General features: G+C 41.0%; 1 protein-coding gene across 2 annotated transcripts; it reads left to right on the top strand.

The window, feature by feature from the left end:
• The first annotated feature begins 320 nt into the window (after positions 1–320).
• Scrg1 (scrapie responsive gene 1) lies at positions 321–23799 on the top strand. Of its 2 annotated transcripts, XM_017312622.2 has the most exons (4): positions 321–566; positions 18299–18492; positions 18745–18997; positions 21783–23799. In XM_017312622.2, exons 3-4 carry the CDS (start codon positions 18756–18758, stop codon positions 21835–21837), a joined length of 297 nt encoding a protein of 98 aa, XP_017168111.1. In that variant the 5' UTR covers positions 321–566; positions 18299–18492; positions 18745–18755; the 3' UTR covers positions 21838–23799. The 2 variants fall into 2 exon arrangements, with proteins under 2 accessions (XP_017168111.1, NP_033162.1); NM_009136.3 differs by lacking the exon at positions 18299–18492 and having other exon boundaries at positions 362–566; positions 21783–22024.
• Positions 23800–24310: the final 511 nt, after the last annotated feature.

Raw genomic sequence — 24310 nt, forward strand, 5'->3', positions numbered from 1 at the left:
TCTCTGCATCTATTCCCTTCTTGAACCTCCTTCTCATGCCCCCAAATAAACTTCATTTTTTACTAGACTGGTCGTATGGCTGGTACCTCATTCGGGGGGTGGGGTGGGGTGGGGTGTGGAGAGGCCTCATCATGGGCCTGCTAAGGGTCTCCTACCTCATCATACCATGTTTTTACAAAATGTATCAGTCCCTCTGTGTGTGTGTGTGTGTGTGTGTGTGTGTGTGTGTGTGTGTGTGTGTTTTAATCCCCAAGGTATCGAGTTTTATTGCTCAGAGAGTCTACATCATGCGGGTTCTTGTATAGACTAGCTGTTTGCCTCTGTAACTACACTGTTCAGTTCATTCTGCTTTGGAAGAGCCCAAGAGAGGCAGCTCCTGTCTCCTTCCACTCCCCTTCTCCCCTCCTTTCTGGCTGGAGCAGAGTCTGTCAATCCCAGGCAGAGACAAGGCAGACAAAGCTTCACTTGTAAGGAGCCTCCTCGCTTCTCCTTTGCCCAGACTGCCCCAGTGAGCTGGAGCATTGAAGAAGAGTCTCCTGCCAATAACACTGAAAAGAAAGAAAAAGGTATGTATTTTTTTCTCTATGCAAACATTTTATACCCTTTATTCACTTCTAAGTTGCTGCTATAGGTTAGAGCAGAAATAAGTGTGCATGCTGAACAGAGGGGAAAGGCATTAAGATTGGAGAGTCCTCTAAGGAAATGACACATGCACTTTGAAAAGGATGGGTCATGAGGCAGAGCAAAGACCCTCAACCAAAAAGGGTAGCAAATGTGGGTGCTTGACTGGGAAAGCCACTGACCAAATTTTCCAGAAGAGGCTACTTGCTCAGTGCCATTCATTTAATGAGCAAATTCACTCTGCATCCAACGCCCCCACCCCACCCCACCACTCAGAATTATGTGTGAGTGATGAAATACATAAGCTTGCTTAGTCAGTCCTCTACACAAAGTTAATGGCAATGTCAAAGAAAGCAAATGGTTTTGCTTTTAGAAGCTATGATTCCTGAAAAGAAATCCGTAGCAATGCATGACACAAAGAGGGAATTCATTGACTCTGTACTTGGTGTTCCGACCATGGAACACAGCACAACGTCTGTGCTTGCTGAGATGGAGTGGAGTCTCTCCCTTCAAGACTTAAAAATACCCCTTTTAAAACTCGCTTACTTGCACTGTTTATGAAAAGCGCTCCCCACGGTTGGTCTTTTCTCCTCTAAAGAGTTATTGTTTGTGGTCAGAAAAAAATTAGAACGATGCAAGATTATCAGTATTACCTCACAGCATGCTGTACGATGTCGGAAAGCAGACCTTCAGTGACCATGTCAGCTGCTTCTCCAAGGGTACAGGTATCCCGAGGGCTTAGGCTGTCACGTGTGTTATCTGTTTTCTATGCCATTTCTGTTCCTTGACATATGCCTTGAGATAGTTTATTTCAGAACTTGGCTGCCCTAGCACACCCCCCTCTAAGACAGTTGATAAGAAAAGCAGGGGATTAAAATAATAACCAGTTGTCTTTCAATGCCCACATGAGCATAGCGAGAGTAACAATTTTAATATCACTTGACCACCATTTTGAAATCTCAAGTGTCAAACATTTAGGGCTGGAGTTGTCCGTTGAGTTTTGCAGGCTTGCTTCTCTCCTGCTAGCTGTTGACAGACATCTAAGAGCACACTGCTCTTTCAGCCTAATTCATCAAGTCTGTGTTATTCCATTGCCTGAATACTGGTTCCCAGAACTGGCATCAGCTGCCTCCAAGAACGCTGTGCCACAAGCGTCTGAATACTCAAACTACATCGCCTTGTTAGTTTTGGCCGTCAGATGGTTTAGTTTTTCTTTTTAAGTCTCCATTTAACTCCAGCCATTCAAAAGCCTGCCAAAAACTCTCACAGAATTAAACTTTGCAATTCCCTTCCAAATGACAGTGCAGCAATGTAGTGATGCTTATGTGGAAAACGCCTTCTTTGCAATTTTGCATCCTTTGCAGGGATTTTCCCCCACCCCCGACAAAGTTTGTGCTGTGTGTATGTAAATGTTAAAGAATACCAATATTGGGATATAAGTGGTGTCGTATTAGGAGCAATATTAAGATCATCAAATTAAAGGTTTTAGGAAACCAGTACATTACCAGTCACAAAGGTTCTCACATTTCTTCAGATCCACAGTCTTTCATTGGGTTTTCTTGCAACCCAGATTCTCCAAGAGGAATTATAAGAGCATGCACATGACCTAAAATAGAAAGAAAAATGGAGAAAAATCTCCTTCAAAATGATCAGTCTCCTCACCCTGATTTGCATTTGAAAAATATACGGTTTTGGTGGGTTTCCAAGGATTAGGGTTGGTGTTTTTTGGTGGGGAGAAAAGATGACAAATACACCCAGGGAAGAACCAGACACTTTCCATGTGTTAGGTAAGAATTAAAGCTATTTATCTGAACCGAAGTAAAGGAAGAGAAGGCATCAGTTACAACATATAATTTATTAAGTGTTAAAAAAAAAAAAAAGCCTACCCTAGGTGCTTGCCAGCTGTGGAAATTTCCATTGCTGAAGACTGAGCCTTGGGCAGAAAAACAGCTCTGCGCTCTGGCACAGACATGAGGTACATGGTATGGCAACATACCTGCCTTTCCAGAAATGTATTTGCTCATTCCTTAAGTGAATGCTTTCAGTCTTTTCTATGAGACAAGCACTGAGTCGGGTGCCTGGGTGATTTTTTAAATAAAATGCTTTTAAGCTTCAAGCCTTACCTTCATGATGCTGGCATTTCCTCTTCTAAGCCTTGGGTCACTGCAGACATAAAAAAAAAAAAAAACCTCCGGATTAGAATCATATTTCTACTTCCAACCTTGACTTTTAAAGATTATATTCAACCCCTGAACTACTCAACATTTTCACTTAGATATCTAGTGGCCACCCCAAATTTAACTATCATCAAAATATTACTCTTAAAGTTGTATGAAATTGGTTCCTTCCAACTTTAAAAAAAAAAAAGACTGTGTGTGTGCATGTGTACATATGTATGTGTACATGTATACATGTGTATGTGTGTGTGTGCATACACTCTCTATGTGTGTATATATACCACAAGTGTGATTCTCTAGAGTTACAGGAAGTTGTGAGTTGCTTGGCATGGGTACTGGGAAGTGAACTAGGGTCTTCTGTAAGAGCTGTAAGATACAGAAATGCTCTTACATACTTGGCCATCTCTCCAGCGCCTTTGTATTCCCTTTAAAAAGACTTATTGTGTTTATGTGCATGTGTGTAAGAGCGACATTGAAGGAGCGTGTTTCAGATAATATCAAATCCAATACCAGTTTCCACAGCTTCCTACTCACATGTCCTCTGAACCCAGACTCAACATCTTACAACCCTGTCCTTACCCCGTTTCCTTCATGGCTTATATCCCTTGCTGTTGACCTATCTTGTACACACTGCATACATGTTTGAGCTTCCCTGGACTTTCCCGCTGACTCAGTTCCCTCTTCTTCACACCATTATGCATGCACAGCCAAATTGAGCAGTAATCCTCAAAGTCTACATATCCAAATGCTAACTACAGTCTTCCCTATACTAAGGTGCTAGTTGGTATTTATTCTGCCTTTTGCCTGTATTTTTAATGCATTTATAATGAATAAGCCAGGTTTTAGACATTCTTTAAAACTGTTTTTAAAACAGGATTGTGTGTGTGTTAATTTATGTGTATCACATTGTACATGAACCTACAGAGGCTAGAAGAGGCCTCTGATGGGATGCTGAGAATTGAACTCCTGTCCTCTGTAAGAGCAGTAAATGGTTTTAACTGCTGAGCCATTTCTTCAGTCCTAAAATGTATAATTAAAACACACACACACACACATACACACACACACACACACACACAAGCTGCTTAGTTGGTTTTTGTTGTTTGTTTCAGAGCTGACCACTCTGTACTGGATAACCAAAAAAGAGGCTCATCTCTGGGATAGGCTATTTCTCCCTCTTCTGTGTAGCAGTAATTGTCAAAGAAAAAGATGCTATCCATTTGGAAGTGGAGCAACCAGGGCATAGGAAGGGTGGGAGGGAGTAAAGAAAAGAGGAAAAATGATACAATTCTATTTTAATTAAAAATGTATAACAAATAAGAATACACTTAATTATTTAAAATGAAAAGGCAATTGCATGCTAATAGGAGCAATCAAATGGAAAGAAAGCCAAGAGCCATAAAATGAGCTCAGGAACAGAAGTAGGTAAAGCAGGAAACATGGTAAGAACCCAACAAAGAAAAGACGAGGGGTGGAGAAGGGGGGAAGAGGAAGAGGAAAAAGAAGAGGAGTTTCCGGGACCACAATGGCTAAATATAAGACCTTATAGAAAAACTACACAACTATGATAACATTAAGCTATAATTTAGGGCATAGCTTCATAAGAAAAACTAGAAAATTCAGGCTGTGCACTGCAGTGCTCACCTTTAATCCCAGCACTCAGAGGCAGAGATGGGCAGATGAGTTCAAGGCCAGCCTGGTCTACATAGCACGTTTCAAGGCAGTCAGGGCTATATGGTGATGCCCTGTCTTAAAACAACAGCAACAACAAAAAAAGACTTCAAGTGCATTAGTTAAGTAGTTAAAGAGAGATGTTTCTTCCTTGCCTCCATCGCCCACACACCCCTCCACCTGCACCCAAACCTTTGACAGAAACCTAGTGAGAGGGCTGAGAATAGAGATGTGAACTAACCATACCTAGCTCATGCTATTAATTTTGGTCATTTATTTTTGATTAGAAAATAATCCCATCTCACCTAATGAAAGTTGCATGATGTCTAGGACATTTTCTTAAAGTAAAATAGACATCCCTAACTGTGGGCTGTCTGTGTTGAATAATATAAACTATGTATTAGATATATAGTTCATGTTGATTATTCCCAACTGACTCAAAACTATAAGACAGCTCTTTAACTCAGTAGCTCTTACCTGCCGAGGCATCTCCTCAGCCTAAAAATTATATATTTGCTTTAAAATATATTATATTGTTATATATAAATACTATTTATAATATATGTATAAAATTATTTTATATAAAATACATTTACTATATGTACTGGCTGGTTTTGTGTGACAACTTGACACAGGCTAGAGTTATCACAGAGAAAGGAGCTTCAGTTGAGGAAATGCCTCCATGAGATCCAACTGTAAGGCATTTTCTCAATGAGTGATCAAGGGGGAAGGGCCCCTTGTGGATGGAACCATCCCTGGGCTGGTAGTCTTGGTTCTATAAGAGAGCAGGCTGAGCAAGCCAGGGAAGGCAAGCCAGTAAAGAACATTCCTCCATGACTTCTGCATCAGCTCCTGATTTCTGACCTGAGTTCCAGTCTTGCATCCTTTGGTGATGAACAGCAGTATGGAAATGTAAGCCGAATAAACCCTTTCCTCCCCAACTGCTTCTTGGTCATGATGTTTGTGCAGGAATAGAAACCCTGACTAAGACACTAAATAATTTTATAATATAATGTATAATTGTATCAAAGAAAGGAAAAGAGAAGCAAGTTAGTTTATCTTGCTTAACTTAACAAATATCTTGAGTGTTTCCTTTATAACAGTTACTATGGGAAGAACCAAGAATTCCAGATGAATTCAAGAAAATGAAAATAGTAAGGGTAGTCTTTACCAGCAACTCCACTCCACATGTGTATGTGTGTATACTATATAATGCATACATTATATATTCTAAAGTATAACATAGTTTTATATAAATGTAAACATATATACACATATGAATATATTTATCACTTCATACCAGATCAAAGCAATGCAATGTGTGGCTCATATCTGTTGAATGAACAACAGGCTAAAAGCACATTTTTATCTTGGGCAAGGACCTGTAGAAGTCTCACTTTATGCCTTTTGTGTGTATGTATATGCATGTGCCCATGTACATGACCTGAGTTCAGAGGAGGACATTGGGCATGCCATCCACCACTCTCCTCATTACTCTCTTAAGACAGGGTCTCTCCACCATGAGAACACGACCCACAGAACAACTGGCTGGGACTCGTGGGAACTGGCAGAGATCAGGGAGTCAGTAGGGCCCTGACCTGGGTCCTCTGCACATGTGTTATAGCTGAGTAGATTGGTGTTCTTGTGAGAATCCTAACAGTGGAAGCAGGGGCTGTGCCTGACTCTGTTCCCTACTTGTAGGACCCTTTTCACTCCTGGGTTGCCTTGTCCAGCCTTGACGTAATGACATGTGCCTGGACTTACTGTATGTAGCTTGCTATGCCATGCGAAGTCTATTCTTTACTAAGGGGAGGCAAAAAGGGGATGGGTCTGGGGGAAAAGGGAGATGGGGGGCACTAGGGGGAGAGGGAATTGTGTTCAGGATATAATATAGAAGATAATTTAAAAAGAGGAAGAAGAGAAGAAGGAGGAAGAGGAGGAAGAAGAGGTATGTCTCTCACTAACCTGGAGTGTGCCATTTTGGGCCAGCAGCCATCAGCCCCAAGCAATCCTCCTGTCTTCACATCCAGTTCCCTCCACCCAAGTCCTTGCCACAATAGCTCTGCAGTTACAAGTGTGCAGTTGTGCCTGTTTTTTACATGGATACTGGGGATTTGAACTCAGATCTTCATGCCTGTGGCTGTAGTAAGTACTCTTACCTGCTATCTATCTCCCAAGACCCAGCTTTCTTCTTATCTAAAAGACTGAATGAGCTTCTTAGGGCAATCCTGAGGCCTTCCTTCTACTTCTCCACATCTGTCATTCATGACTATTGAGCTATCAGGCCTAGCAGGACCATCTCTTTTAGTCATGTGTGTGCATGCATGTGTATGTGCATGTACATTTATGTGTGTGTGTGTGTATACATGTATGGTGTGTATGTGTGTGAGAGAGTGTGTATACGAATAACTTACTCCTCTAGTCCTTCATGTTCATTTCTAATAAGGTTTTTACTAAAGACCAACCTCAGACTCGTATCTTCCCTTACATTTCTTCACATTTGTGTGTGTGTGTGTGTGTGTGTGTGTGTACCCTCCACATGAACATCAGAAAATAACTTGTAGGAGTCAGTTATTTCTTTGTACCATGTTTGGGTGTTCTGGGAATAGAACTCAGGTCACCCGACTTGACAGCAAGTGTCCTTACCCACTGAGCCATCTTACCAGCCCAAATTACTATCTTCTCAGTTTTCTAAGATCTGTAAACACCACCCTCACAGATCCACATTTCCATAACTTTGTGTTTAATTTGCACTATAAGAACTGTGAATTCAACTAAGTAATGCCTTGTTATTATCAATAGTCAAGGAGTGGATTTACTGGTAAAGGCTACCTGTATGATTTTCATTTTCTTGGTTCTTAGTTCTTTCAACAGTTCTTGTTATGAAGGAATCACTAAAAATATGTGTTAAGCATGATAAACTAGCTTGCTTCTCCTTTCTTTTTTCTGACACAATTATTCAGGAACTATATTGAGTCCCAGGCTAGTACACCCTCTGACTTCCTCATATTCTCAGAGCTGGCTGTACTTCCTGTGAACACCCTTGCTAGCTTGTTCTCCATCTGAGAGTCTAGAGCAGCTGACAAAGATATGAAGGTCGGGTCTTATAGAACAAAAGAAGAGAGGATTATTTCAGAGTGAAAGGGGCATCCTGAGTGTTTGTTGTGCAGACCTATGAGGGTTTCTAGTTATATTTTGGGATCCATCCAATTGTCACTAGTCTTATGCAAAAGTCAGGAATCAGAGGGACCAAAGCTCAGTTAAGGAAAGGTAATAGACAAAGCGTTATACTTTGGTAATTTAGCTTAAGTATTGAAATTGCCAAGGAAGAACACAGCTGACATTTAGAATCTGTAAGACGTGGCATCTCTCTAAAGAAGGGTCCACACAGTGGGAACAACAAAGAGTTTTGTTGGTGCTCAATAGGGAGTAACAGAAACCAGATTTACCTGCTCCACAAAAACACTTTTTAAAAAGAGGAAAAAAGGGCTGGCGAGATGGCTCAGTGGTTAAGAGCACTGACTGCTCTTCTGAAGGTCCCGAGTTCAAACCCCAGCAACCACATGGTGGCTCACAACCATCCATAACGAAATCTGATGCCCTCTTCTGGAGGGTCTGAAGACAGCTACAGTGTACTTACAGATAATAAATAAATAAATAAATAAATAAATAAATAAATGGAAAAATATGAAAGAAGCCTTTGTAGAGATAATTGATGTTGAGTCAGGAAGGATGCTGATCCCTGAGACAAGAGGAGAGCCCTAACATAGTTATAAGAATATCAAAATATACAGCATCCAATTAATCTTCAGTCTTCCTCAGAAGACTACCAAGCATGCAAAGAAGCAAGGAACCCCAGGTGGACGGTAGGAAGTACAGCAGTAGAGCACTTGCCCAGCACCTGGAGGCTTTGGGTTCAAAGTTCACTCTCCAAGAAGCAAGACATTGTAACGCACAAGAGAACAATTGCGCAACTGAAGCCAAACTAGACAGATAAAAGCACTAGGATTAGTAGACAAATTAGTAGACTAAAAAATTTTTTAAAAAGTATCTGTTAATGACTTAAACTACAATCAGTAAATATATCTTTCCAAACCAAGGATTAATCAGTAGCAAATTGATCTACAGGAAGATTAAAGGGCGCCCTTCATACAGCCAAATGCTACTGCTAGAAAGAACTATGAGTCTCATGAGAAATGGAAAGAATTGGAAGTTGAAATGACTACATGAATAAATGTAGAATTTTCTCAATAATTAAATTAATAAGACATAATTGAGTATGGAACTATATGAATGAAAATGCCTAAGTACATACTTAAAAGGCAAGACCAAGACATGAAAGCACACATGACAGCGTGGTCAGCAACATGGCACACTGAAAGAACCTCGTGCTCTTCCTTCTTCATAGACACACCAAGTCAACAGCAATTCCTGGATTAATCTCCTCTTTGTGAGGCATCCCAGTCAGTAGAGAGGCTCTTGTACCTTGGGCTAGTACACCACCACACAAAAACAGGTAGGAAAGGTGGAGACACAGTCTCGCTTAATCTCTACTCCTGGCACAGAATGCTATGCAATGAGGAGAGAACCCCAACTCAGTATTTCCCGGAAGAGTAAAGGAAGGAATTGGACAGCACAGCTAGCCCTACCAAAGGAACTGGCTTCTGCCTCTCTTGCTCAGAATGCTGATAGGGCCAGTAAGTACTAATTCGGGGGGGGGGGGGGGGTAAGCTACACAAAACAAAACAGCGTGAAGTCATTTATCAGAGCTCCTTCCTTAAGTCAAGGAGTAGGAAGAGAACCCCTGGAGCTCATTGCTTAGGAGAAGGCAGGAGGACTCAGACCCTCTATATTCTGTTCTCAGTGCCTTTTGTCTTTGAGCAATGACAGGGCCAAGCATATACTACATACATAGCTACAAAGAAAATAATCGAACTTGTAACAGGAGTGCTTTAAGCTCAGCAGAGCACAGAACAAATCGATGAAGAGATCCAGCGCCCAGTTTTTCCTTGGAGACAGGGAGAGTTGGGGCACATAACCAGCATTCCATCTTCCCTGAGAGCTACTGATTGGCTCCCGTCTTAGCACTAGGCATATTCTAGAAACCTGCAGGCAGCTTAAAGCAAGGACAGTTGTTTGGGACTAACATAAAGGCAGAGAGCCCACAAGGGAAATTCTTTTCCTCTACAAAGATGATTCATCAAAACTGGGAAAGGTGTCAGGTGTCCTTTTGTTTGTTTAAATCTCTAATGGGCAGAAATATCAATATACACGTATACACACATATCAACAAAAATGGGAAAAAATAAGGAAACAGAATCCAAACTAAAGAGTAAAATTTTAAAAATCTAAAAATTAATCATAATGACAGGGAAATATATGATTTACTTGACAGATAATTTAAAATAGGCAACCCAGGGCTGGAGATTTAGCTCAGTAGTTGCTAAGTATGCATGATGCTCTTACAGAGGACCTGGGTTCATATCCTAGTACCCACATAGACAACACATAACCTCCTGTAAGTTCAGCTCCAGAGGATCCAACACCCTATTATGGCTTCCACCTCTCTCTCTTTCACACACACATACACACAAATACACACAAATAAATCTTAAAGAATCTTCTTGGAGGACAAATTTTATGTTAGATCTTCTTAGCATAATAAGGCAAAAAATGGGCATTTGAAATAGAAAGATACAAATAATTAAACATAAAAGTGTGGAAATATATTCATAAATCTAAAGGTCCAGTATTATAAGGGTCAATGCAATTTCAATAAAAATCCCACCAGGGTTTTTCTATAGAAATTGGCAAGTTTCGACTCATGCACAAATACTTGTCAAAAAAAAGCAAAAACAAAACAACCAAACCCAAAAAACCTTATGAACGAACAAAGTTGTAGGGCTAGCTCTACCTGATTCGAAGAACTGTTACAGGAATTAAAATCTTAGTTTGGAATAAAACATACAAGTAGATGAATAGGAGAGCATGGACAGCTTGGAAGAGGCCCACGTCTATGGTAAGGTGCCCGTGAGCCTGAGATCCAGCCTGGAAGCAGTAGCCCTCTGAGGTGCTCCTATGGTCCCTGCTCGAGTTTTAGCTCTGACTTTGTACTAACGAATGCCAGTACATTTATTTGTCAATGGCGAAGGAGATTCAATAGAGAAAAAAGTAACCTTTTAAGTATACAGCACAGAAATTATTGGACAACTACATGCAGAATTTCAATGAATGTGAGCCACCGGATACGATTAATTAAAATGGACCAGGGAAGCAACGTGAAACCTAGAACGATAAAACTTGGAGACAACTTTTGTTTACTTTAGAAAGGCAATGCTTTCTTGAATATACAAGGTTGCAGTAAATCACCAACCTAAATATGCCCCGGACAATGAAAACATGACTCAGTTAATATGAATACATGCTGTGTGCCTAGATTGGGCAGATCTACCGCTACACTACCATCTTCTCCATCTATGAGACCCCTTAGAACTTAGGGTTTCTCCAGGCCACATGCTTCTGCTCCTCTTTTCTTCTCCCTCCTCCTTCTCTGCACCCTCTCTCTCTTCAATTTTCTCCTTCTCTCTCTCCACCTTCCCTTTATTTGCCCAATCATCAGCTCTCTTTTATTTTACAAATTAAGGTGGGAAGCAGGTTTACAGGAAATCACCTGAGAGCTGACTCATTCCTTGTTCAAAGCCAATCCCAGGAGAACGGAATTAATATAAAATATAATTAGCCCCAGGGCTATCCACAACAATACAAAATTATGGTCTATAAAAAAAAACACAAAAATTACACTTTACCAATTTTGAGAATTTTTCTTCTTTGGAAACCATTACTAAGATGAAATTGAAAACCATAGATACAGGCAAATATATCTAGAAAAAAAAAAACCCTCATATCCAGAATATATAAAGAACTCTCAAAACTTGACAAAGTTTTGGTTTGCTTTCTGATGCCGTGATAAACACCATCACCGGAAGCAACTGAGGCAGGGAAGGGTTTATTTCATCTTGTACTTAACAGCTCATCACTGAAGAAGTCAAGGCACAAACACAAGACAGAAACCTACAGGCAGGGACTAAAGCAGAACCCCAGAAGGAGGCTGCTTATTGGCTCACCAGCCTGACCTTCAGCTGTCTCTCATACCACTCAGGACCTTCTGCAGGGGAGGGAGGACTGGGCCCTCCACATCCACCAACAGGCAATTGGTAATCAAGCAAATTCAACAGGCCACTGTGAAGTTTCCTTAACTGAGACTCCCCACCTAGTGACTCTGGTTTACTTCACATTGCTAAACAAACCACCACAATAAACAACCCAGTTTTTCTTCTTCTTCTCCTTCTTCTTCTTCTCCTTCTTCTTCTTCTTCTTCTTCTTCTTCTTCTTCTTCTTCTTCTTCTTCTTCTTCTTCTTCTTCTTCTTCTTCTTCTTCTCCTTCATCTTCTTCTTTTTCTCCTTCATCTTCTTCTTTTTCTCCTTCCTTCTCCTCCCCCCTCCTCCTTCTCCTTCTTCTCTGTCTTCTCCTTCTTCTCCTTCTCTTTCTTCTTCCTCTTCTCCTTCCTCCTCCTCCTTCTCCTTTCTTTCTCTTCTTTTTTGATACCTATACTTTGTAAAATAAATAAATAACTAAATCAAGGAATGAAATATTATTTAAAATGTTTTACCATACTGTTTGTTTTGTTTTGAGTCAAGATTTTTCTGTGCTGTCCTGGAACTCACTCTGTTAGACCAGGCTGGCCTTGAACTCACAGAGATTAAAGGCCTGTGCCACCAAAGCCCAGCAATTAGCATACTTTTTAAAAGGCGGGAAGACTGGTTTTTTCCTTGTTGTTGTCTGTCTGACTCTTTCTTTCTTTCTTTCTTTCTTTCTTTCTTTCTTTCTTCCTTCCTTCCTTCCTTCCTTCCTTCCTTCCTTCCTTCCTTCTTTCCTTTCTTTCTCGGCCTAGAACTTGCAATGGAGCACACACGAGCTAACTTCAATGCATCGGTCCATCTGCCTCAGCTTCCTAGTCCTGCAGTAACAGGCATGCCCATCCATGCCCAGCCGCAATCCAGTTAGTTTTAAGATGAGTAACAGAGTTGAAATGTAATTTTTGTAATTACGTTTGCTTACTTATTTTGAGGTGGGGCTGTCGGAGCCCGAGCTGCAAGAGTCAGTTCTCTCCTTCCACTAGGTAAGTCCCAGGAACTAAAGTCAGATTCTCAGGCTTTGTGACACACACTTAGCAGCTGAGGCATCTCACCAGCCCTTGAACATAGTCTTCATTAAAAGAAACACACCAGCCGGGCGTGGTGGCGCACACCTTTAATCCCAGCACTTGGGAGGCAGAGGCAGGTGGATTTCTGAGTTCGAGGCCAGCCTGGTCTACAAAGTGAGTTCCAGGACAGCCAGAGCTACACAGAGAAACCCTATCTCGAAAAACCAAAACAAACAAACAAACAAAAAAAAACAGAAAAAAAAATTATCACCTGAGAAAAGACTCAACATCAACAATGAGTAAGAAATAGCAGTATATAGTAATGAGATATCATTATATATACATTAAAATGCGTGAGATGTAAAATGTGACCAAATCCGGAGCTGGAGCCTCTGTATAAACCACACTGCTAGTGGGAATTTAAAACCACATAACCATTTTGTAAGAGCGATTTGATAGTTCCTTTAAAAGTTAAAATAGACCAGGGCCAGAGCAGTAACTCTGCTGGCAAAGCCCTTGGCGTGAAAACACCATGACCTAAGTTTGAACCCTAGAACCCACGTGGGCAAGAAGTCACACTTGGCAGTACATGCCTGTAATCTTATCACGGGGGTGTGGAGACTGGAGGCCTGTCAGAGCTCCCTGGGCAGCCAGCCTAATCCATTGACAAAACCTGGACGCACTGAGAGATCCTGTCTCAAGAACCAAGTTGGGGCCTGGAGAGCTGGCTTAGCAGTTAAGAGCCTGTGGTGCTCTTACTGGTGAGCTGGGTTCAATTTCCAGCATCCATATGGCGGCTCACAACTATCCATAAACAGTTTCAGTGCACCCAACAGGCATGCACATGATACACATATAGGAATACAGGCAAGACATACATAAAGTAAAATAAGTTTTACAAATGGCACCAGGCTGGATGGTTCCTGATAAATGATAGTGAGGTTGACCTGACTCCTTCATCCAACCCAGCTAGCTATTCCACACGCACATACTTGCCCAAGAGTAATAAGTGTTCTGGTCTTACCAAGACTCACACAGAAGTGTTCTCAGTACCTTCATTACAACTGTCCCAAATTACAAATGCCCCAAAAGTTTATTAGCAGGTAAAGGGATAGACAATTTATAGTATATACAATAGAATAAAACAGGCACATCTCAAGACTACTGTACGGAAATAACCCACGCAAAGGATGGTATAATTTTATATATCCTATTTCATAGAAAATTCTAGAATATGAATATAGAATATGAATATCAGAAAGCAGATCAATGGTTGCTGGAGGAGATAGGCAACAAGGAGGGACAGGCAGTAAAAGGCTGTGGGGAAACTTAGAGGCGATTATGACTGTCTTCATTGTAGTGATGGCATCATGGGAAAAAACACATACTTAACAAACTACACGTTTGAAGTAGCTGCAGTTTATTGTATGTCTATTTCACTTCCAAAAAGCTATTTTAAAAAAAAAATCTTTTTTCGGTGAGTGGAGCCTGTTTTGTTCCACACAAAAACTTCCTTAGAGAATGATGCCCACGGTTTTTCCTGCCACAGTTGGTAAATGTTCGCAACTTGGTAGCTCCAGCCGTCTGGGGGCGGGGAATGTGTTGGGGGCTACTGGGTTTTATTTATTTATTTATTTATTTATTTATTCATTTATTTATTTATATTTTGGTTTTTCAAGACAGGGTTTCTCTGTGTAGCCCTGGCTGTCCTGAAACTCACTTTGTAGACCAGGCTGGCCTCGAACTCAGAAATCCACCTGCCTCTGCCTCCCAAGTGCTGGGATTAAAGGCGTGTGCCACCACCGCCCAGCTTTTGGTTTTATTTTTTAAAACTATACCTCATGGGTATTAAAGAAGGGCTCCTCTGAAGTAAATGAGAATGAAAGCCCCTTGTAGCATTGGCGTTTAGAATTCTGCAGGTATGCTATGCAAACGTGCCACGCCAGCACTTGACTGGTGGAGACAGGAGGAGCAGAAGTCCAAGGCTGTGTGTAGTTGGTGATCAGAATGGGGTGCCTGAGACTGCATCAAAACCAAACAAGAACTAAAAGAAAGAATTTCAATCTATGATCTGCAAAAAGTCCATTTGAAGGTTATAGTATACATATAATATGTGCATGCTAGATGGTAAGACACTGTAGAACTCATGTTTTGCTCTAATAAATCAGAGAAAGTATAAATGGATTTTATTTTTCTAATTTTAGTAATTACATTTAGTAATGTTTGTAGATTAAAAATTAGGTATGCACAATTTTAAAACTTACAAGCCAGGTCAAAGATGACTAGCTCAAATTCGAATATAAAAGAAAATCTGAAACATTCAGGAATATAATGAAATATTTTTATTTTCTAAACTTAAAAAAAAAAATCAGTCTTTACTCAAAATCTCACATGTTACCTAAGATGAGTTACTCATAAGCTGAATCTAGTGATTGGGGGCTCTTACATTGCTGGGGTGCAGCCCAACAGGGTCAGGTGCTGAGGTGGGATAAGGCTTTGGACTGATGACCTCTGGCCTTTAATTCTCTCATACAGGTTCCTGCACCCTGCCCCATGACTTCTGGCAATTTAACTCTTGATGTTCTGGGGGCCATTAGCTGATGACTTCTGGCAATTAACTTTCTTTTGCTCTCCTGAGGCCAAAAGTTGCTGGCTTCTGGCAATGACTCCTGCTGATAGCAGCAAGGGATTAAGAAGAGAAAGTTATGTGGGCTCTCTACTCCTTAACTGCAACTTCATGAGCCAGAGAGAAAGAAAGAAAAAGGATAGAAAGCCAACCACACACACACACACACACACACACACACACACATGCACACATACAGACAAAGACACACTCGGCCGGGCCTGACCGCCTGCTTCATCAATATCACAAGTGCACTTCCAAACCTAAATACATACATATATACCTACACATGTATGCATGAACATACATAACAACAAATGTGTATACACATATACACATTTGGTGGACGGAGCAGGGCCTCAGTAGCCACACGTTATTTTTTTTCTCCTTAAACTTTCTTCCTAAAATTATTTGATTCAAATCTGGAATTCTATAAAGTCATTAATTCATCTAAACAGCATTAATTCATAAAAGTTCATCTTTGTGTTGATCTGCAGGAAACTTGCCCAACAGAGTGGGCTATCACCAGGCAATTATCACACAAGGCTATAGGCAGTGAGGGTCTCCTGGTATCCACTCACACCACAGACAAATACATAAAGAGCATGAGTAACAAAGAGGAGCGAGAGCATCAGTAGCAAGAAGCACTCCTGGGACTAAGTCTCTGGGACTGTGCCTTCCCGGAAGGCCCCATCCCTGCAGAGCAAGATGGTAGATCATCTCCAGGGAGCTCACCTGCCCACTGCAGCTCCACCTGCATGGCATGACATCTGTCAGCACTTGCGTTTCTTTTCTTTTTTCTTTTTTTTTATTTCGAGACAGGGTTTCTCTGTGTAGCCCTGGCTGTCCTGAAACTCACTTTGTAGACCAGGCTGGCCTCGAACTCAGAAATCCACCTGCCTCTGCCTCCCGAGTGCTGGGATTAAAGGCGTGTGCCACCACTGCCCGGCTTGTACTTGCATTTCCTCTCAGCAATATTAATTTCCAAAGTGTAAGACTCAGAAAGACAAATACATGTCCGCTCTTGTGTGCGTTTGCGTGTGCATGTGCGTGTGTGTGTGCGTGTACAATTATAGATGTGAGATCAGAAGAAGAATAGAAGAGCGGGGGGGGGGGGGGAGAAAGAAGTAACAAAGGGAGAGGGGAAAGAAGGTAATAGAAAAAAATTGATATGAAAGCAGAAAAGGGGACCTGGAAGTAAGGGTTCAGGACGGGGGGAGGGAAGTATACATGGGGGAGGGGGGAGGAGGAGGGTCCAAGGCGCGTGTGTATGAGAATGCTAGCTTGAAACCTATCTCTCTGTATGTTAATTAAAAACAAATACTCTTAAACTGCAAAGAGAAGCAGAAAGAGAAGTACCCTTTATGTCCTATGGCAGAATGGTATATTGGCATGTTAGCAAAGTGCATATGCACAGCTATGGATTCTGAGTCTGATTGCCACACTATGTTGTGATTCTTCCTTTACTACAATAAGCTCCACTTTCCCCAGGTCTGATACGAAAGTTAGAGGAGATTGTTTAGATACATGGCGAATATTCAGTCTTGTGTAACCACTATTAAAGGATTATCTCCTTAGGGGATACATTTGTCTGGTATGACCCCAAAGGTTCAACCAAGACGAGTGCATAGACGCTACGGAAATCTATTTCACCAAGAGTGGAATGCTAGAACTATGTCAACAAAAGTTTGCTCACTTAGCAGTGAGTTATCTTTCGTAGATGGTCATGACCATGATTCATAATTAAGAGATAATTCCAGTCTCCATTTTCAATAGCAGACAGTTTATGTGGGAAAAGTTTTGAAAAACTAACAAAAAGTTTGTAACAAAAATGAGTCCAAAGAATAATTCTGGAATATTTGAAAATAATTGGACTATAAATATATTTATAGAATGTTATTTGTGAATTATAGGCTTGGATTTTTCTAAACCTACTCTATTTAGGATTCTTGAATGCTTCAAATCTACTGTCTAGAGATTGGGGAGAAAGAAGGGTAACAGGAAAAGGGGCCTGTGGACCTGTTTAGAAGTAGTTCTTTGGGGTGATTACACTCTTCATTGTTAGGATACCAGAAGTCCAGTCTAACAGCAAACACCAAACACAAATCAGTAGCAGCAGCTTGATCCAGCAGAAACAGCAAGGCTCTGCCAAATCGGCACAAGTCGATGGAAGCAGGCAGAGTTCCATGAGAAGTTCTTTATCATGTCCATGTCTACAAAGTGAAGACCAATGAAGACCAGTGAAGAAGAGAGACCAGCAAAGCTTTCCGTAGCCAGTGGAGAGCAGTGAAGGGCACTCTCAGGCATGATCATCCTCTCTCGGTTTACGGGGCTCCATTTATACCCTCCGTCCATCACACACCCTCTCAAGCATCAGCTCCAGCAAAGCATCACATGTCCTCTCCTGTGTCTGCTTCAACAAAACGTCCTCCCCTCACGAGACAGCTTCCTGAAACACATCACACAGGTGACACAACCGAGCTTCCAAAGAAACTAGAAATGTCCACTTCAGTAAATATCAGCAGAAATAAGGGGTTTTTTGTTTTGTTTTGTTTTGTTCTGTTTTGTTTTGTTTTTTGCCTCTGTCAGGGTGGGACCTAGGTTCTTTGACACTGTTATGGTTATCTAATACATGAAAGGTCAAGTTTATTGTGTTTGGTGATGCTAGCGGTTCTACAAAGCTTTACAAGTTTATAGTCTCTTAAAAGCAGTTGTTCTTGAGGGAGTACACATAAGAAATGTGTGAGTTTGGGTACCATATTATGCAGATTCTCATCCTTAGTTTCCTCTCCATTAGCACTTCCCATTCAATATTTGTGTGTGTGTGTGTGTGTGTGTGTGTGTGTGTGTGTGCGCGCGCGCACACACACACCTGAGTAAGGACAGACACACGCATGCCCTGGCACCCATATGGAAGTCAGGGTCAGAGGTCTTCTGTGAGGGGTTAGTTCCCTCACCATCCACTTCATTGACATTGTTTTCGCTGCGGTGTACTCCAGGTTCGCTGGCCTGTGAGCTTTTGAGCCATTTGCCTGTCTCCTCCCATCATCTCGTCCTCTGAGTGCTGGAATTATGGAAGCATGCCAACACCTGCACCTTTTCACGTGGCATCCAGGAACTGACCTCAGGCTCTCAGACTAGTGTGGCCAGTGTCTTTACCAATTGAGCCACCTCCCTGGCCTTCACTATGTGTGTAAGTGGTGTCCTGACACTTGAATTTCTTAGACAAGTATTTTAAGTGTTTTTGCTTTAAAATAAATAAATAAATAAATAAATAAATAAATAAATAAATAAAAGGTCAGAAAGGTACGGAACAAAAAGAACCTGAAAAAGACTAACTCCCTTGGCATCCAAGGTTACCCCACATGAAAAAGTTTATGTTTAAATGAGTCCCACATTTTAAAATAACAAATGCTGCCCTATTTTGTTTGTTATTCTATACCAGGAGCAAGAGCCATGATGAAATCTGTGGTACTTGTCATCCTTGGGCTAACTTTGCTGTTAGAAACACAAGCCATGCCTTCAAGTCGCCTCTCCTGCTACAGAAAGTTGCTAAAGGATCGCAATTGTCACAACCTTCCGGAGGGCAGAGCCGACCTGAAGCTGATAGATGCAAATGTCCAGCATCATTTCTGGGATGGGAAGGGATGCGAGATGATCTGCTACTGCAACTTCAGCGAACTGCTCTGCTGCCCAAAGTAAGGAGATGAGATTTCAAAATGTATTGCTATGATATAGTTGTAGGAAAACCTCTTAGAAGATTCTCTCTCTCTCTCTCTCTCTCTCTCTCTCTCTCTCTCTCTCTCGGTTTTGGTTTTTCGAGACAGGGTTTCTCGATGCAGTCCTGGCTGTCCTGGAGCTCACTCTGTAGACCAGGCAAGCCTCGAACTCAGAAATCCTCCTGCCTCTGCCTCCCAAGTGCTGGGATTAAGGGCATGCTCCACCACCACCCGGCCCCGAAGATCATCTCTTATTGTCTTATATTTCTCCAAATGATTAATTTATACATTGGCATCTTCATCTTCCAGCACTGGTATGAAGATAAATTTTTCTGTGATTTTTCTCTACGCAGAAATTTAAAATATGGACTTTGAAAATCCGCACAAATACATGTAGTATATAGTATGTCCAACTTTAAAATATTTTAACATTATTCATATTTATTTATAAGGTTGTTTTTAGCTATTTTATCATATTATAATAACAACCCAGAAACACGATTGGTTTTTGAATGTTGTATAAATGTAACATTCAATGAAGTTTTATTATATACCAGTGATGGTAATAAGTCTTCTATAGATATTAATAAATTTAATAGACTCATGGTTCAGTGACCATGGTTTTTTTGTTTTGTTTTGTTTTGTTTTGTTTTTGTTTTGTTTTTCCTTGCTTTGTTTTCTTGGTTTTTGTTTGTTTTGTTGGTTGGTTTTGTCTTTTGTTTGTTTGTTTGTTTGTTTGTTTGTTTTGGGGGGTTTTTGAGACAGGATCCGAACTATAGCTTAAGCTGGCTGGAACTTGTGTAGATTAGACTGATCTTGAGACTGCAAACACTCAGGGCAGTCCTCCCAAGTGCTGGGTTCACAGCATGAGTTTCAGGGCAGTCCTCCCAAGTGCTGGGTTCACAGCATGAGTTTCAGGGCAGTCCTCCCAAGTGCTGGGTTCACAGCATGAGTTTCAGGACAGTCCTCCCAAGTGCTGGGTTCACAGCATGAGTTTCAGGACAGTCCTCCCAAGTGCTGGGTTCACAGCACGAGTTTCAGGATTCAGTTTGCTGAAATTGATCACGCTTTTAAATAAAATCAATTCCATTTGTTTTCAGACCGATCTTAGTTGTATAGTGTTCTTGTTGAATGGATCCAGTAAAGTTGAATAGGTGAGAAGATCTGAGTTGGCTAGCCTGGGCTACACACTGAGACTGCCAAACAGACTGTCAAACGCAAGAAAAACAAAGCCTAAATAAAAAGGTGTAACATGTCAGGCGTGGTGGTGCACGCCTTTAATCCCAGCACTTGGGAGGCAGAGGCAGGCAGATTTCTGAGTTCGAGGCCAGCCTGGGCTACAAAGTGACTTCCAGGATAGCCAGGGCTACACAGAGAAACCCTGTCTCGAAAAAACAAACAAACAACAACAAAACAAAAAGTTAGTAGACAGCATCAAGTAAGTCACTGGGACAGAAATTGTTAGTAAGGGCTTTGGGAGATGTTTCTAGTTCTACATATAAGTTAATTAGAAATGAAGTAATTTTGTTCAAAGCAATTTACATTTTGGAATATGTTACATATAAAACATTGGGAATTAAATTGCTATTTTAGCTTGATTTTAAGATTATTTAAAAAAAAAAGATTATTTTCCTTTGATTAAGGACTGCTTCAAGTCCTATGATTCTGGACATTTAATACTGGTTCAAATTGCTTTGAACAGCTGACATCCTGGTTCTGTCCTTCTAAGAAACCTGCAGGGTAGAAAAGGCAGAGATAAACAAATCTCCTCCCAAGGAAAGGCAGAGTGATATGACCAGTAATACCTCACAACCAGGCTCAGACTCGATCGGTTCCCCAGGTGAGGTTTCCAGAGCAGTGCCTGTTCCATGCACACTTGCCCTTGGACCACAGTGAGGACTGAGTCAGGAGCTGTGCAGGCCTTCCCATCAGAGTCCAACAAGCCTTGCAAGTGATTCTCAAACATGACATGATTATCACACTAGATGATGCAAGGACATGTGTTAATTTACCCCATGAATCAGCTTTCTATACTATATAACTAAATGACAACCAATATTAAAATGGCTTTTTTTTCATTATTGGATTGTTAAACCAATTTGTTGCCATGCCATGAGTTATTATGTATTTTCTGATGTTACTTTGTCATTGCTACTGTGAACACATTGAAACAGAAGGGTAAACATAAAAAATTTTTTTCCTTAACTTTGAGGTTTTTCTTTTCCATTAGGAACAGAATAAGTTTGCAAACTGTATTTCTAGTAAGTCAGAATCACATAGACTTCTGCACTATTCCATGCCTTTTTCATATTACCTTGTGCCATCTTTCCTACCCGAAAAGATAAGACTGGCTTTTAACACATGTTTACATGCATACATTCTAGAAAGTTGTTTAATGGTTTTCTAAGAAATGTCTAGTGCTCTGACTCTTTACCCCCAAATTTAAACTTCATGACTCATCTCCACATCAAAAGACTGAACTGTTTCGTCTAGGTTTTGAAATGACCTAATTTTTCCTTTTATTTACAGACAAATAATAGCATAACATCAGTAGTATGTTGGTGAAAGAAAACTCAGTTACTCTCTTTGGTCTTTGTGCCTCCTGTGGAAAGTCTTTCTATACAACTTTTGCGTTTTACTTCCTACAGGACTAGGAAACATGAAGCACTTATCTGAAACGTGAAGCGCTGTCCATTTTTAACTCAGACAAGAATAACAAATGCCTTAGTTTTCTGCTGAGTTTAACTGCTGCTTTTCCTTTCAGAGATGTCTTCTTTGGACCAAAGATCTCCTTTGTGATCCCCTGCAACAACCACTGAGGATCTGCCTTGCACTCTGGAGAACATGGTCCTGAAGGCCTTCACGTCCCCTAATTTCCCACAAACTCTGTCAGTTCAGCGCCATTTCTGATATCCATCCAGTATATCCAATCTTGCATAGATTCTATAAAGTCTTACTTGCTAGAGTATACTTGGGCTAAAGTGGTAATAAAAGTTGTTTCCATTTGGCTTGTCTCTGTGGACACTGTTAGTAAGGCTTAAACTGTTTGGCTAGAGTTTTACTTAGGAGTTCACTACATTCAGTAAGAATCCTGTCCCCTAACGGAGAGCCACAGTCCTGATTCACAGACAGAAAACGTCAGCTGCTGGTTGGTTGTCAGTTTTGACCAGGCAATTCGAACAGAGAACCAGGCAATAACCTGAACTCTTTGGAAGGGAAGCTATACATTTTCTATTAAGAAAGAAAAGAACCCATCCTTAGGTCTTATTACATGTGACACGTCTTTAAGCATATTTTAATTTTCCTGTTTTGAGAAAAGAAACTTAAAGGTAATATTCTGCACTCCATTTCCCCAAGTCAAGTTAAAGATATACAAGTCAGGACAGAATCTGAACACCATTCAAACACCAACTTGTATGCCTAAGACCACAATACATATGCCTGAAATATCAATTTTCTTTCAGAATAAAAAAGCACATCTTAAAAAACATAGACAGGGCTGGGGATGTAACTCAGTTGACAGATATCTGACTGGCATGCAGAGCCCTGGTTTCAAACCCCAGCACGACACAAACTGGATTTAGTGGCACGTGCCTTCAACCTGGGCGGGGAGCGGGAGGGTGGTAGAATGATCAGAAGTGTAGGGACATCATCAGCTACATAGTATGTTTTACCTCACTGTTGACATGCATGAGACCTTATCAAAGAGAGAAAAAGAAGAAGACATTTTCTAATTGTGAGAAAACAACTTTGGGTCATAAGCTTATATTTTAAAATATAATTGTTGACTCATAGAAACCTCCATTATAGTAAAAACATATTACATGATGGTTAGATGCTAACCATTATTAAGATTCTTGGGGTATTAGTAATGAATAAGATAGACCTGTCTTCTCAGAACGTGTGTTCTAACAAAGTTGTCATCATAATGAAGTTATTTATAAACATGAAGCCTGCCCTAGAGAAATAGAGGACACTGTACAAAGGATTGTGGGGGAAAGTTTGAGACATAGCATAGCTCTATTTTTAATTCTCTTATGTATTACATCCTGACCACAGTTTCCTCCCCTTCCTCTCCTCCCGGTCCCTCCCTTCCACCTCCCCCTTCCCATCTACTCCTCTTATTTCGCCTCAGAAAAGGGCAGGCTTCCCAGGGACAACAACCAGACATGGCCAATCAAGTTATAATAAGGTTGGATACCTCCCTTCATACTAAGGCAGGACAAGTCAACCCAGGAGGAAAAGAGACAGCCTAAGACAGGTAAGAGAGTCAGAGACAGCTGGGCGGTGGTGGCTCATGCCTTTAATCCCAGCACTCGGGAGGCAGAGACAGGCAGATTTCTGAGTTTGAGGCCAGCCTGGTCTACAAAGTGAGTTTCAGGACAGCCAGGGCTAAACAGAGAAACCCTGTCTTGAAAAATCCAAAAGAAAGAGAGAGAGAGAGAGAGAGAGAGAGAGAGAGAGAGAGGAAGGAAGGAAGGAAGGAAGGAAGGAAGGAAGGAAGGAAGAAGAGTCAGAGACAGCCCCTACTCCCACTCTTAGAAGTCCCATAAGAGAGACACAGTGGCTCTTAAAAGGCAGCCTAGGAGATACTATCTTGAGACAGAACAGTAACACCATGCATTGACATACAACCTCAAAGGCCCTGTTCCTGAGGACTCAGCCAGAAAGCAGTGTTACTACTGGACTGAACCAAATAATTTTTGGTAATCATAACTCTGATCCTAAGAGCTTTTACCCGTCAGAACATGTTTGTAAAGGCCATGACATCATTAAAAAGATGGAGAAATCCAATTGTAAAGAAAATAAATCAGTCATCTAAAAAGCATGTGGTTTAATTGGGCTTTCTTTGCTGAATGGACCGGTAGGTGATAAAAGTAGACCCAACGGGCCTGGAGAGATGGCTCAGTGGTTCAGAGCACGGACTGCTCCTCCCAGCACCCACCTGGCAGCGCACAACTGTCCGTAACTCCAAGATTCGACAACCTCACACTGACACATATTTGCACGCAAGACACCAATATACATAAAATAAGTAAACTTTTTTAAAAAGTAGACTCAACAAAGGAAGTCCTAACTCTCTTCCTGCACCGTCAATCAGAGTCAAATAAAGAAAAATCCCCAGTAATCTGTTTGAGTTTGTATTTTGTCTGGCAGATAAATTAATAATCCGTGGTCTATGTAAGGGACGCATGAGCATGAAAGCAGAGGTGACGCAACAAGTCCTTTCAATAAGCATTTCTTTGCTGTAATAAAAGCCTGATGTGAAATCACCAGTTGAGGAAGCCAATC

Source organism: Mus musculus, chromosome 8, assembly GCF_000001635.26.
Source record: "Mus musculus strain C57BL/6J chromosome 8, GRCm38.p6 C57BL/6J".
Taxonomy (NCBI): Eukaryota; Metazoa; Chordata; class Mammalia; order Rodentia; family Muridae; genus Mus; species Mus musculus.

Coding starts and splice junctions, on each gene's coding strand:
- Scrg1 (XM_017312622.2), top strand. CDS start 18,756: ATGATGAAATCTGTGGTACTTGTCATCCTTGGGCTAACTTTGCTGTTA. Junction 18,998..21,782: donor GAACTGCTCTGCTGCCCAAA/GTAAGGAGATGA, acceptor TTTTCCTTTCAG/AGATGTCTTCTTTGGACCAA.